This window comes from Sapajus apella, unplaced genomic scaffold (genome assembly GCF_009761245.1).
Source record: "Sapajus apella isolate SASKATOON/1434 unplaced genomic scaffold, GSC_monkey_1.0 scaffold178, whole genome shotgun sequence".
Taxonomy (NCBI): Eukaryota; Metazoa; Chordata; class Mammalia; order Primates; family Cebidae; genus Sapajus; species Sapajus apella.
Genome location: NW_022437118.1, coordinates 1251245 through 1265253, shown reverse-complemented (window position 1 = coordinate 1265253; position 14009 = coordinate 1251245). Strand labels below are relative to the sequence as shown.

The 14009-nt window shown below is 41.1% G+C and overlaps 1 protein-coding gene across 1 annotated transcript in view; it reads left to right on the top strand.

Annotated features, from left to right (window-relative positions):
- The window catches only part of KALRN (kalirin RhoGEF kinase), a 602830-nt gene that overhangs the window by 287115 nt on the left and 301706 nt on the right, over positions 1-14009 (top strand). The window contains exon 15 of the mRNA XM_032268307.1: positions 8854-9020. Coding sequence (XP_032124198.1) covers positions 8854-9020 — 167 coding nt within the window. The remainder of the gene's footprint in view (positions 1-8853; positions 9021-14009) is intronic.

The window sequence follows — 14009 nt, the reverse complement described above, 5'->3', positions numbered from 1 at the left end:
AAAAGAAATAGAAGTCATGAGAGCTGAAATAGTACCCAAGGTTACCCAGTTAGGTTATGCTAAGATGGGAATAGGGCCAGGGTTTCCTGGTCTGCAGAGAGAGTGAGAGAACCGATGATGGCAAATAGCACAGATTACTTTGAAAAATGGTGGCCTGGAAAAGCAAACCAGAAGCAGTCAGACATCCATGTGGATTGTACTCACATGTGTGGCGGTTTCCTCTTTTGCTCCCCGACCCCTGCTGCCACCATACATTCTCTAGCCCTATCCTCTATTCCCAAGCTACTTCTTGTCTCCTGTTCTTGCTTCTCAGTCTCCTCAATTTTTAATCACTGGTCTGTGGGTGAATATAAGCAGTACTAATAAAAATTTATGACAAGATCATATAATTTTATAACTTCTCAGAAAAGCACGGCTGAGTTACTGAGATTTAACTTTTTTTCTTGCTCAAGATTTATCCAAAATTTATCTAAGAAATGAGTGAGTCCTTAATATTATACTTCCCACTCCCCAAGTCAGCCTTTGATGTTAGAATGAGAGAGCACCATGGTAATCCTGAGGACTGCTGGTCCAGAAGAAAATAAGTCACATGGCTGGTCACATCCCAGGGGAGTGCTAAAGCCCAGATCTCTACCTTCCACCTACTCCGCCGCCCTCCTACCTGGGTCCTTGTTGGCTTAGGTTCCTCACTGTCCAGCACGAGGTAGACAAGAGCTAAGGCCATCAATTCTAAAACATAGTTGGGCCATGTCCCTGCTTATCACGAAGGATATGGAAATCCTGAGATTGTCAGGGGGACCTTAGTAGTTTTACCGAACTTAAGTACTGTGTTTCTTTCACTGACCTGAAAGAGTAAAAACCAGCATTCAAAGGGACTTCACTCCTAACCAGAGAAGAGACAGCCTAGTAAATTCTGTTCACTTTTTTCAGCGTAGCCTGTCTTTGAATTTTCATCTGTGCTGTGAACAGACTGCCTCTGAGACCCAGGCCTATTAACAAGTATGCAGCTAGTGCCCAGTTTAGTCCCAGGAAGGGCTACTCACCTTGCAGTCTGTCTGGGGACATTTTTTAAATGACAGTGCCCAGGCCCCATGCCCTGCTATTCTGATTTAACTACCTCCAAATGGAACTTGGGCAACAGCAAACAGTTCCTAAGGTGATTCAACTGTGTCCACAGGGCCAAGAACCACTGCTTTTAATCATGGTAATTAAACCACAACAGCTGACATCTGTGGAATGACCGAGACAGTGGCTCTCAAAATGTGATTCCCAGATCAGCAGCATTAGCATCACCTGAGGATGTTTGAAATGCAAGTTCAAGGGCCCATTCCTGAACCCATTACATCAGAACCTCCTAACATTGTTCTTTCCTCACTATGGAATCATCTAAATGTTTGCTGCGATTCTTTTGCTGTTGCTATAGGCATTGAAACAGATAGAGCATGCTCTTAAAGCTGTGTACACAAGAGTAGATGGTAATGTTACTTAAATAGTCTAAGGGTCAAAGAATTCCAAAGCAAAGCTGATCTGAGGGGTGGATTCGTGAATAAGGCCGTGTTGCTTAAATAGTCTAAGGGAGAGCAGAGCGTGGCCCAGCAATCTGTGGTTTGATTAGCCCTCTAGGTGATTTTGTGCACCACTGACCTGGCATGTCTGGGCCCAGCAGCACCACCATCACTTGGGGGCAGATTAGAAATGCAAAATTGCTGGCCTTATCCCAGACTTGTGAATCTGAACATACATGTTAACAAAATCTCCAGGTAAATGTGTGCATCGGAATTTGGGAGTCAGTGTTCTAGGACATGGACTGTACCTTATTAGGGAAGTAGGGGAAACCGTAATCCTTTCTCTGTGGTTGGGAATCTTACCTGGACTCAGGATTTAGACCCTTGGCCTGCCCTAATGGTGGTCACTGTGGCTGTCTATGTAGCTATGACTGGGAACCATAAGAGAATGCAGACATAGTATCTAGCAGAGAGATGGGCAGAGAAGCTATGCAGGGATGCTCACCCTTCATCCCTCATGGTGGCTGTGTCTAGCAGGAAGAGAAGCCTTGTCTGCCTGGAAACGCGCAGCACATACTACCAGGGTGCTGACGTGACCATGGGCAAGCCAACCTCTGTCCCAAGAGCCAAGTATCCATAGTAGCAGAAAGACTGTCGGGAGCTAGAAGTTCCTGAAGACTGCTTATGACTGAGGTGGGCTGTGCTTGGCATCCACCTAAACCATGAGGGCTGAGTGGGTGAAAACACCCCAGGCAGATGGGCTGCCCACCCCCACAATATCCTGTTCTACAAATAAGCTTTGCTAGAAGAGGTTTGATGGGCCTTTCCTGTGCCTTTTGCTGAGACTGGCTGTTCTCCTGCTCCTACCACAGCTACCTGTTCAGCCTGGCATAGCCTATGAGGCTTTCAAGAGAATGAATCCAGAGGTTTTAGGAATGCTTACTCCCTGTCTTATGGCTGAATGCCTGGTTCTGCAGCGGAGGCATCTAACTCATCTCTGGGCTTAGGGAAATGGAGGGTAGATTCACACCAGAGCTGGAGGGTGGGAATGGGGTAAAGGGTAAGTACCTTTTCTTTCTCTTTAGACTTTAGTTTCTTCTTCTGTCTAGTGTGGTAGGCCTTGATTCTTAAGGTTCCCTCCAGTTCTCACTTTCCTTAATTTAGCCTAACTGCCCTCATGGGTCATGTCAGCACCCTGGTAGTAAGTGGGCTTAGAGTGGGCCTTGTCCCCCAATGGCTAAGGAATGTAAGACTTCAGAGATGCAGGACTGAGGCAATAAATGGCTTGGGCATTTATAATCTTTGTTTAATGGACTGTATTTGGACTAAAGGTAAAATAAACTGTTGTCTTAGAAAAAAGACAATTAACAATATTAAGACTTTTTTTTTTTTTTGGTATTTAGTCCTTCATGCTAAATTAAGGGCTTATGCTTTGATTTTATAGTAGCAAATGGAAGTAGGGAATTTTTGTATGCTTCTTTTCATAGGTGAAGTTTATGATGTTGAGCCAGGCTTTACTAAATCCCTCTGGTGTGCCCACAACTCTAACTAAAGCAAAAGCCTTTGCTTAACTTAACATCAGTCACAGGAATAGAGTAAATAGGAACAGTTTCTTAATTTGCTCATTGTTCTTTCCTTACTATAGAGTCATCTCTTTGAGCCTCAAGTTGTGAGGTGGTAGATTTTGCTGAAAGAAGTTGGGGGCAATGCGCTGGCTGAATTCAAGGTCCAGTTCTACCAGAAACTAGCAGTCTGATTTTAGAAGTCCCTTTTCTTTCTCTCTAGACTTTAGTTTCTTCTTCTGTCTAATGTGGCAGGCCTTAATTCCTAAGGTTCCCTCCAGTTCTTACTTTCCATAATTCAGCCTAACTGCCCTCACTGGCCAGGACATACTTCTTCTCTCCCATGAGAGCTGACCATGTGACTGTTGCACTTGACTTTAGGAATAAAACAAGAGCAACGTACCCTATGGATATGTCATTTTTGTAATTTACTCAAAGCATCAAATTCTCTCTTTATACAAGGTTTGCAAGTGAAAAATCTCTGGAGTCTGTGGCCATGATGCTTAAAATTTACTTTGCCTTAGAAGAACCCAACCCCTACATTTAAAAATCAATAAATTCTTAAACTAAGTTTTGTGAGGATCACTCTTCTCCTTGAGCCTAGAGGCTAGAACACAAAATCAGGAGGAAATCCTGGGTTGAAATCCCAGCCACACCTCTTAGGACCTGTACATGTTCTTGTACATGTTTGCCAGACTCTCTCTGAAAAGTAGTGATCATCAGAATCCTTACCACATAGGGTCATGTGAGGATGAATTGGGATAACATGGGAGATGGAAAGGGTTCAGTGAAGCTTGACAACTAGTATATTTTGTACTCATATTCTAGCACATGCTGCATTCTGTTGAAGTTATTTGGGTTTGAAGTTATTAGTTTTTCCAGTAGCATGAGGGTAGAATTCTTTCTTCCTTCTTTACATTCCCAGCATCTAGCAGAGCCAGTGTCTTGTGCCTAACAAATTCTCAATAGCAATGTTTGCTGAATTGATCAAGAATGAACATCAGTGTGGGTGAAACAGATGTAGGTAAAAATAATGGAACACAAATAATTTTACTAGTGTCAAAAAAGAAAGAAAAAAGATCTATGTGTGTGTGTGTGTGTGTGTGGCATGTGTATGTGTTTTTTTTTTCCCAAATGGAAGCTACTCTGGGGTTAATAGGAATGTGGACCTTAGAGAGCTAAGAGGAGGGGAAGAAGCAGCCTTGATGTAAAACAATGATTCTTAACCTGGCTGTAGATTGAGAATCACCTGGGGATTCTTAAAAATACCAGTGCCTGGGCCCCATCCCTTAGGGAGTCTTAGTTAATTGGTCTGGAGTGGGCCCAGATTTTTTTAAACTTCCCAAGTGATTTTAAGGTACAACCAGAGTTGAGAACACTGATCTAAAAACCTCATTAAAGGACTTTGTGATTTCTGAACTGTTAGGTAGAGGTAGTGACACAGAAAGAGGAATGCAGAGAGGAGGAGAAAAGAGAAAAGAAGATGTTCTGTATCCAAGGCAGATACCGATAGTTAAAGAACACAGTTTTTGGAAACATGTTACAAGTATGGGCGGCATAGCCAGAAATATCTAAATCTTACTCTAGACCACAGTCACCTCTCTCCTTGAGGAAATGAAAATGGTACCCCCATCTGGCAACAAAGGAAAGCAAACTAATGCTTATTGTTAGCTGTGACTTTTAGTCCTAAACAAACAGCAATGCAGAGCATTCTGCTGAGTGTAGCAGAAGGTATATCTGTTTCCCCATGTTTCTGGCCATTGTACCATCTTATCCAGTGATTCATAATCTTGGTTCCATGTTGGAATCACCCCTGGAGCTTTAAGACTTACTAATGGCTGGGTCCCAGCCACAGAGATTCTGATGTTATTGGTCTGGGGTGTGGTCAGGACATGGCGATTTTTAAAAAATTCTCCAGCTGATACTTGGGAGGCTGAGGCAGGAGAGTCGCTTGAACCTGGGAGGCAGAGGTTGCAGTGAGTCGAGATCGCACCACTGCACTCCAGCCTGGGTGACACAGCGAAACTCAGTCTCAAAGAAAAAAAAAATTATCCAGCTGAATCTAATGTGAGCCAGAGTTGAGAGAATTAGTCTAACAGCATATCGTTTCCAATGATATACATTAGGCGAGTACATAAACACCTGTCAGTAAGATTTTATATTTACATTTTGTACAAGCCATTCAGTAGTTCCATCAGCAATCAAAGTGTATTCATTATAATTTCTCTGAGGGAGAGGAAAAAGTGAGAAAATGAATATTTGAGCCTACTGGATGTTAGGCACTGTATACATTAAATCTCACATAGTTCTCACAACATCCTGAAAAGTCCTCATTGTGATTTCCATTTTACAGACAAGGAAACTCAGGCTCAGAGAGGGGAAGGAGCCCAGAGTCTCACCATTCACAGCGTGCAGAGCAAACCTAAGCCTGTTCTTCCCCCAAGCTCTTAGGTACTTTCCACCACAGCATATGACCTTAGTTCTCTGAAGAGGCTCATTTGTTCATTGATTAGGTATTTATTGGGTGATATGAGTGAAGCATTGTGCTAAGGCTTAAAGAGGCAGAGATGGATAAGACTGACATGGCCCTGGCATCAGAAGTCCAGCATTCCTGGGACAACATGGACAAGTTAATAAGGAACTAACCTCAATGGAAGTATTCTGATTGTGGTATGGGCACAGGAAATTGTGGGGGCACAACAGAAAGAAGTCTGAATAGAACTTTTTAAGAAGAGCCTGACAAGCGATTTCATCACAAATATGTCCACTACTTGATGGAAAGAGGAAACATGTCTTTTCGCATGCCTGAGAGCCTCTAAGAAAAAGAAATGGATATATCATTAGATTGAGAGTGGTAATGTCAACACAAGGAAACTCTGCCTGCTGCTGATTGACAGATACCATTTGATGGGCTTTAATTGGGACTCGTGTCAGTGTGTTTGGGGGCAGTGGGAGAGGGGATAATTTCTATTCTTCTAGGTGTGGCTGGAATAAATCTTCACGTTCCTTGCATTTACTCGGTCCACGACATGATGTGTTCCTAAGGAGTGCAGAGATGCAATAAGCATTGTCTTCATCCATTTTATTTCCTATGTTCATCTCACATAAAACAACACCAAATGAGATGGATGAAAATGCAGGGACTGATTCTCAGGACATGCTGGGAGCCTGCCCTGGATGACGTCCTGAGTAGGTGGCTATCCTCTTTGATAAGTAACATAGTGTGGCAGAGGTGAGCCATGAGGCTCACTTAGAAAGACATTTTGCCCAAGCCCAGCATCCTGAACACCAGAGACACATGCAGAATGAATATGAGCTACAACAAATCCACACTGAGACTGGAAGTGAGGAAGAGCGTCTGCTTCTGTAGATGGATCTTAAATTGCATTTCCAGAAAGCAAAGATAAGGGCCAGGGGTCATCCTACTATGCCAAGCACTGCAGAGGTAGAAATTTTTGCATTCCTACTTTTTATTTCAGTCAAGGCGATGCTGTACCTCATCCCCTTGGTAATTGAAAATAGTAACTGGAAGGAGTTGGCTGCCAAAAGAACAAGCCGTTCTTTTCTGTCTCCCACAGATATTTCAGGAGCTGGGACTTGGAATTATGAAACAGACACAAAAAATAAACATGAAAAGATACTGAAATTATTACCATGTAACACCAGAAAAAAAAAAGTGTTCCCACTCTCCCATATTGTCCTTATATAAAACACTATTTTTGCCTCCAGAGATGAATTTCCCTTAGCATGTGCAGACTTTCCTTATACTCCCCCGACTATATGCTGCAGGTGTGTTGGTGGTGGCAGTGATGGATTTCTGATGGTGTGAGAGTGATGAAGAAATCTCATAAAGGGGATTTATTTTTTAGGTAGCCATATATTGAGATTGGCAGGCTCCCCATGGAAGTACATTACCTTTTTGGTGACTTATGTGCTGGACTTTTGAGTCTGAACCCCATCATTGGTTGGGATCTTTTTCTTCAGCATCTCAGACAAAGTGTCAGCATCAGGACCAAAGCTGCATTGGGTCTAGATTGTTGGATGAGGAGCCAGGGAAAGGACTTGGACAGAACTAAGAAGTTGCAGAGACAGGTGGACTCAGGGATCAGAATAAGCAAGCAGTCCAGAGTTAGAACTTTCCCAGAGCTAAGGTTCTAAGCAAGGCTGCATAAGAAATATGTAGACAATCCAAATCAAGAAACAACCTGGGTCACAACTTGCAACAAGTTGGAGAGAGTTAGAAACAGAGAGGGTATGAATGTAAGAAGGCAGAAAGTTGAAAGTTTAAGGTGAGAGTCAGGAGTCAGGAAAGCCACAGGTCTGAGGAACAATGATCTATATTTATTGTGTGCCACGTATACACAGTAGTATGTGTGTATGTGAGATACTTTACATGAATCATCTCATTTAATCCCACAAGTTTAGGAGGTAGGTAGCTTATGAGGTAGGTAGGTATGTAAATTCATATTTTACATATGAGAAAAATGAGGCTTCTGAGAGTCTAGGTAGCTTGCCCAAGGTCAGGATTCCAACTCAGGACTGTTCCAAAGCTAGTACACTTTCATGTAGTCTTTGAGAGCCAAGTAAGGAATCAAAGCTAGTATACTTTTCATGTAGTTTTTGAGAGCCAAGTAAGAAATCAAATTCAAGTTACTAGTGAAGAGAATGACTTTGACTACTAAAGCAGTCCTTTGCTCTCACTCAGAGTTTGTTTATTTCTGAGGCAGAAATTCATTTGATGAAGCCTACCTTAGGCCTGCTGGTGATAATGTATAAATAGGAGAACTGGCATGGGGAAGAGAGGAAGTGTGTGTGTGCACCTGTGCTCATGAATTGGGAAAAGTATATAGGAAAGGTAAGACAAGGAGGTAAACAAGGAGCGGGGCCACAGCTTCTGGCTGGCGTATATTGACTCAAGGTTCCCATTGTAGGTTAGATGGTTGACAGTTTATTAATGTTGGGTGTTTATACATAAACATTAGGAACACTTGTCAGTGACTGACTGAGCTTACTAATTATAAATCAGTAGAAAAACAATGAGCAAACTCTCCTTGTGTGGGCACAACTTTAACATGAAGCTTTTTTTTTAATGAATAAGCTCTCATTATCCCTGTGGCATTGCTGGGTTGTATTTATTAGGTGTGTTTGTCTGAGTTTTATAAATAATATATGAGAGCTAGCATATATTTCTAACAATTCCTTTTTTAGAGGACCTAAGTAGTTGGCTAATAAAATCACCACTGTACCTGTACAACACTTGCAGGGAATTTAAAAGGAATTTTTAAAAAATCACTATTGTGCGTCTACTCTCATTGGAATGAACTTACCATCTAATGATAAATTATATCTGACCAGCTAAAAAAAGTGTGTTGTTGGCAGAAGTATGGAGACAGTCTTTTGGTTTGGTTTTCTGTTTTCTGATATGATTTAGAGGCTTGTTTGTGAATATTCTGGGTGTTGGCAAATCCCCCAGCAGGAATTGCTGGGTGCTGTCATGTCTAGGGATGAACCTCTAGATAACTCTAATTTCTGTTGATAATAAGAAACTGATCATCTGTTGAAAAGGAATTCTCAGGCAAAGGATTAGTTAATACAAAAGAGATGTCATAATCTTAGCATCCCAAACAAGGGCCTATTGTGGTACCCAGTTTCACAGAGGAATGTTTAGAGTTTGGGAGGGTATGAATAAAGGCTGTTTCCAAATTCCAGTTTTCTTATGCATATCGAAGGAAATGTAGCCTTCATGGTACTAGCTGGTTTTTAATTGTTTACATTTTTTAAATCAGGAATTGAGTTGATCTGTGAGAAAGACATTGATCTGGCAGCCCAGGTACAAGAGTTACTGGAATTTCTCCATGAGAAGCAGCATGAATTGGAGCTCAATGCGGAGCAAACTCATAAGCGGCTAGAGCAGTGCCTCCAATTACGGCACCTCCAGGCTGAAGTCAAACAGGTAAGCCCAGGCCTTCCTTCAACATGGGTTTCTCAGCCAGCTGAGCCTGACCTTGGACCTACTCCTGGTATGAGGTAAGGCATACAGAGCGACTGGTCCCCCTTTAAGTAAACAACACTTCAAAAATAGGTAAATTAAGGACTGCTTGTATTAGTTTCCGAAAGCTTGGCTGCAGTAGCAAATAGACCCAATGATGCAATGGCCCAAAGAACAAATGCATGATTTATCTGTTATATAACAATCCATTCCAGAGTCATCCTCAGTCACCGAATCTATTCTTTCTTTCTGTCCTCAATCCTGTCAAGCAGTCCATGGGAAATATACAAATCATTTATCAATAAACATATTTAGGATATAGAGTCAGGCTAATTAATTTGGGGCACCTGTGTGCCTGACACATAGTTAATATTCAATAACTAGTAGCAATTATCATCACTGTTTCCAAAGTGTGTATGAATATTGTAGGAAAGTTTTCTCACCATATTAAAGTTGATTTCAAAAAGAAAAAATAACTTATCTGCATGAAGCATTATGCTAGGCATTTTATCCAAAGACATACCTAGATCTCTAGGAACCTGTGGGAACATACACACAATGACCAAGCAGGCCAGGCGTGATGGCTCATGCCTGTAATCCCTACACTTTGGGAGGCCAAAGCAAGAGAATCACTTGAGGCCAGGAATTTGAGACCAACCTAGACAACATGATAAGACCCCACAAAAAATTTTCAGTATTAGCTGAATGTGGTGGTGCATGCTCCTGGTCCCAGCTAATTGGGAGGCTAAGGAAGAAGGAACTCTTGAGTCCAGTAGTTTGAAGATGCAGTGGGCTATGATCATGTCACTGCACTCCAGCCTAGATGACAGTGAAAGATCCTGTTTCAAAAAAACACAAAAAGTACACATATTAAGAACAGACTAAGTGGTAATTGTTTTAATTACTATTTGGACAATGTGGGAGGGTGCATTAAAGAAGTAAAATTATGATAATAGTTCCATTTTGTTGAGTGCTGTGGGCCTGTTATACACATCTTCATTAGTCTTCACAACTGTCCTCTGAAGTAGACCTTATTCCCATTTTATAGATTAGACCACTGAAGCTTAGGAGGTCAGCAGACCATGGTCACCCTGAGGAGAGGGCACACCACTACTCTCCATGGGTCCCGGAGGGCTTCCCAGCAGGGCAGGCACCACATCACTCCTGTGGTTGCCCCTTTCTGCCGCACCCTACCATCCTAAGCAGAGAAACATCTTTCCTTTAAACATTTTTTTTTTCTTTTCTATACCAGCTGCTAGAGCTTTTACCTTTTTTCTTTAGAAAACCATACCTCTCCATGCTGGAACTTTTAGAGTTAAGCCTATTGATTTAGCATGAGGGCCAAAAGCATTTTATTTTGTTTAATTGTTGCTTGATTCCTTATAGTAAGAATATTCCTTGCTTTAATTCCTATGTCTTAGTTATCATATTGTTATTTATTATAATGAAAAAACTATTTTCTCCACTCCCCATCTCTTCCAATCAGTGCTGAGCCACAGCCCACCCTCGCCATGCTAAAGATCTGTATTCAGCACAGATTAAATTCATGAGCCTTAAGCAAGGTGGGGTTATGGTGTTGCCCTCCAGGTTGTTTCTGCTTAATGACACTGGGATCACATCTGAGTCTCCAGAGAGAACTGTTATTCATAAGGACTTGGTGGAAATCCTAGCAGGCCCAGAACAGTAATGAGTATGCAAATTCTGCAACTTAGTAGTTAAGATTGGACTTTCTTTTCATATGAGAAGTACTTTCTCATTTATGGTCTCATTTTAAGAGAACATGCCCACGGGGAGAAGTGGTGTTATGCCTACTTTTCAAATGAGGAAACTAACGTACCATAGGATGAGTGCTCCCCAAGGATTCTTGACTAGTTAGCTGAAACTTTAGCCCAGGCCTCCTAAATCCAAGGTACTAAAGTTTGCCTCTTTTGGCCCCAACTCTTACCATGTGGTCCCAGGAGAAATAAAGGCCCTCCAACATTATGTGAAGTGAAATGAGCCAGGCACAGAAAGACAAATATCACATGCATGTGGGGGCCAAAAAAGCTGATCTCTTAGAAGTAGATAGTGGAGTATGGCTATCAGACGTAGAGAAGGGTAGAAAGGAGGGGAGGATAAAGAGAGGTTGGTTAATGGACACAAAATTACAGTTAGGAGGAATATGTTCTAGTGTGGTATAGTACAGTAGGGTGACTATAGTTAACAACAATTTATTGTTTATTTCAAAATAGCTAAAAAAAAGGAATTTGAATGTTTCCAACACAAATAAATGAGGTGATAGTTATCCCAGTTACAATGGGCACTGCACATTGTATATCTGTAGCAAAATATCACGTTTCTCATAAATATGTACAATTATGTTTATCAATTCAAAATTTAAAAATAAAGAAAAAAATCCCTCTAACTGAATGGTCTGAGGTTTTCCTGACCTCAGCAGTACCATTTCTGAGAAGACAGGAGCAAGCATGGCCTAAGCTTAATGGAGGAGGTGGCACCTGTCTGAGGTCAGCAGGGCTCCTGCAGGTCATCGGAATCCTCTGTTGCTCCTACTTGGTTGTTTCCATCAGTGGAAGGTGGTAGGAATGACCATCTGAACAAAACAGATAACAGAAAAATCATTCCTATTTGACTTTGAAATGAAATATATTAATTTGCTTTTGTTCTTGGTTTTTATTTTTTTCCAGCATCAGTGGTAGAGTCAACTCCCTAATTCACTTTTCCTTGGCTTGTATTAAAATAGAAATATATTCATTCTCCAACTCACATTCTGTATAGGAGGAGACTGGGCTGATGATAAGTATTTTTTCAAATGGGGAAGTAGACTGTCTCTATATAAATAATCTGGGGTGGACTAATATCTGTATACTTTTCCATTTATAATTTCATGAGTGGGAAGACAAAAAAGGAATTCTTCTGTGGGGGCGGAAAAATTCCTTATCCCTGCCATGACAAAAATGACACACCGTGGGATTGTAGTTCAAAACTACAAAATTGCTCAAATCAGATTCTCAGGAAACCTACCAAACCCTTTGCAAAGGGCAGTGGCTCTCGAGGTGCCAAGGGACTGCTGCTTGGTTAAGCCACCATGCCTCATTAGACAGGCTTGTTTTCCTTGTCAGTGTAGACCCTTTCCTTAGGGAGTCCTCTGATCCAGTTTCAGAGAAGACATTTGTGTTTGATGGAAATTGGTGGAGCAGGAAATATTGATTTGGAAGCTGTTGACTCTTGGAAAAAGGGAGTTAATTTAGATGTCAGTATTGATCAGTGAGGCTAAATTTAGATAGTAGCTTGAGAGTCTCTTTTGAATGTAGTCTCAAAAAAGAAAGAAAGAAAAAGGACACCTTAATTGAAATACCATTAATGGGGGCAGAAAGGAAGAGGACAATAATGGATTATGATACAACTGTGTCATTAGAGGTCATAGATTAAAGGTTTAGATTTGATCATGGCTCATCATAACCTTAAGTGTAGTTTTACCAAAATTATGTTAAACTGAAACACTGAAAAGCCAGGAAGGCATAGATATTAAACTAAAAATTATGTTCATGGACTCAGAACAAATGAAACTGATTGAAGCAACTGATTTTCTTTCTGAGGGTTTATGTAGGACTTTATATCTAAGATAGGTAGGTCAAACACCCCTAGAGAAATGGTGGACCTTGAAGGAAAACCACTCCATAATTATAGATCGTGGTGCAGATCCCTAGACCACACAATGCCAGATTACTCTCCAAACCCCACAGAATCCTCTGATAGCTACCAGGAAAATAACTACTCTGGTGAAGATGACCTCACATCTATTAGATAATTCAGAAAGATTTGAAAGACCTATCTAATGAGGATAAAACTAAATGAACTTCCATATGTATTCCTGCAAAGCAGTGCATTTAGCAGAAAATAAACTAAAATGGATTTATAAAATGTTGTGTCTCTAAGCTATGAGGAAATAATTTATATTTATTTGATTACTAAAGACATTGGCTTAATTTGCTTTTTTGCACAAAATGCTGGCCAAAATTTGCATATAATCATGATGGACATTTAAGACAAAGGAGAAAATATCAGCCTGTTCTCATTCTCCTGTGGAGAATAGTATGTTCAGTTCTGTTGACTGAATATTAAAGAGAGAAATTGTAGTAGATCCAAAAGAGTGGCAGCCAACAGGACAAGTACCATCCTTTTGTTTCTAAATGGAGATAATTAAGAGGACATATGGCCACATTCTATAAAACCATGAAGGATGAACATGTGCAGTCTCACGGACCACAGATTTTTAGAACTAAGCAACACTGGACATATGATGGGCTCCCTGCTACCATCTGAAGAGCTGATTATTTTTCCCGTGGCTAGAGTTTCAGAAACAACTATGCCTTGTGATAAATCATCTACAATAGCGGTCCTTAGAGTCAGTTGCCTTAAGTACAGCCTCATAGCTTTGCTGTAGGTATGACCTTGAGAACACAGCCATCTACGGGCGGCTTCCCAGCCTACGTAGTTACAAGGCTCAGTCTGCTTAGCTTAAATGGCATCACCATTTGTGGACATCCACATCCACTTACTCAAATCCAGTCTCCTGACTTGGACTTAGCTGAACTTCCCTGGCCCGAAGAAGCAATAGATCTGCATATACAGTTCCCCCCTCAAGCTCAGACTGAGCTGAACTCTTTTGGGCCTAGCTCTTAAGTCTCTAAGCAGTGATATTCTTTCAGTCCTTCATTTCTACATAACTGATTTTCTTGGATACCCTATGGATGTAGGGGCACTCTTTGAATTTTGAAAGAAGTTAGAGCTGGAAATTAAAGATCATCTAGCCCGTTGGGTAAACTGTTGCCTAAAATGATTGCTCAATGTCAATATTCATTTTATGGTTTGAAAAATAACTTTACATTAATTATTTTCTTTTCTCTTTACCCTGTGCCTTATGCAAGGAAAGTGTTCACATTTTACAGATGA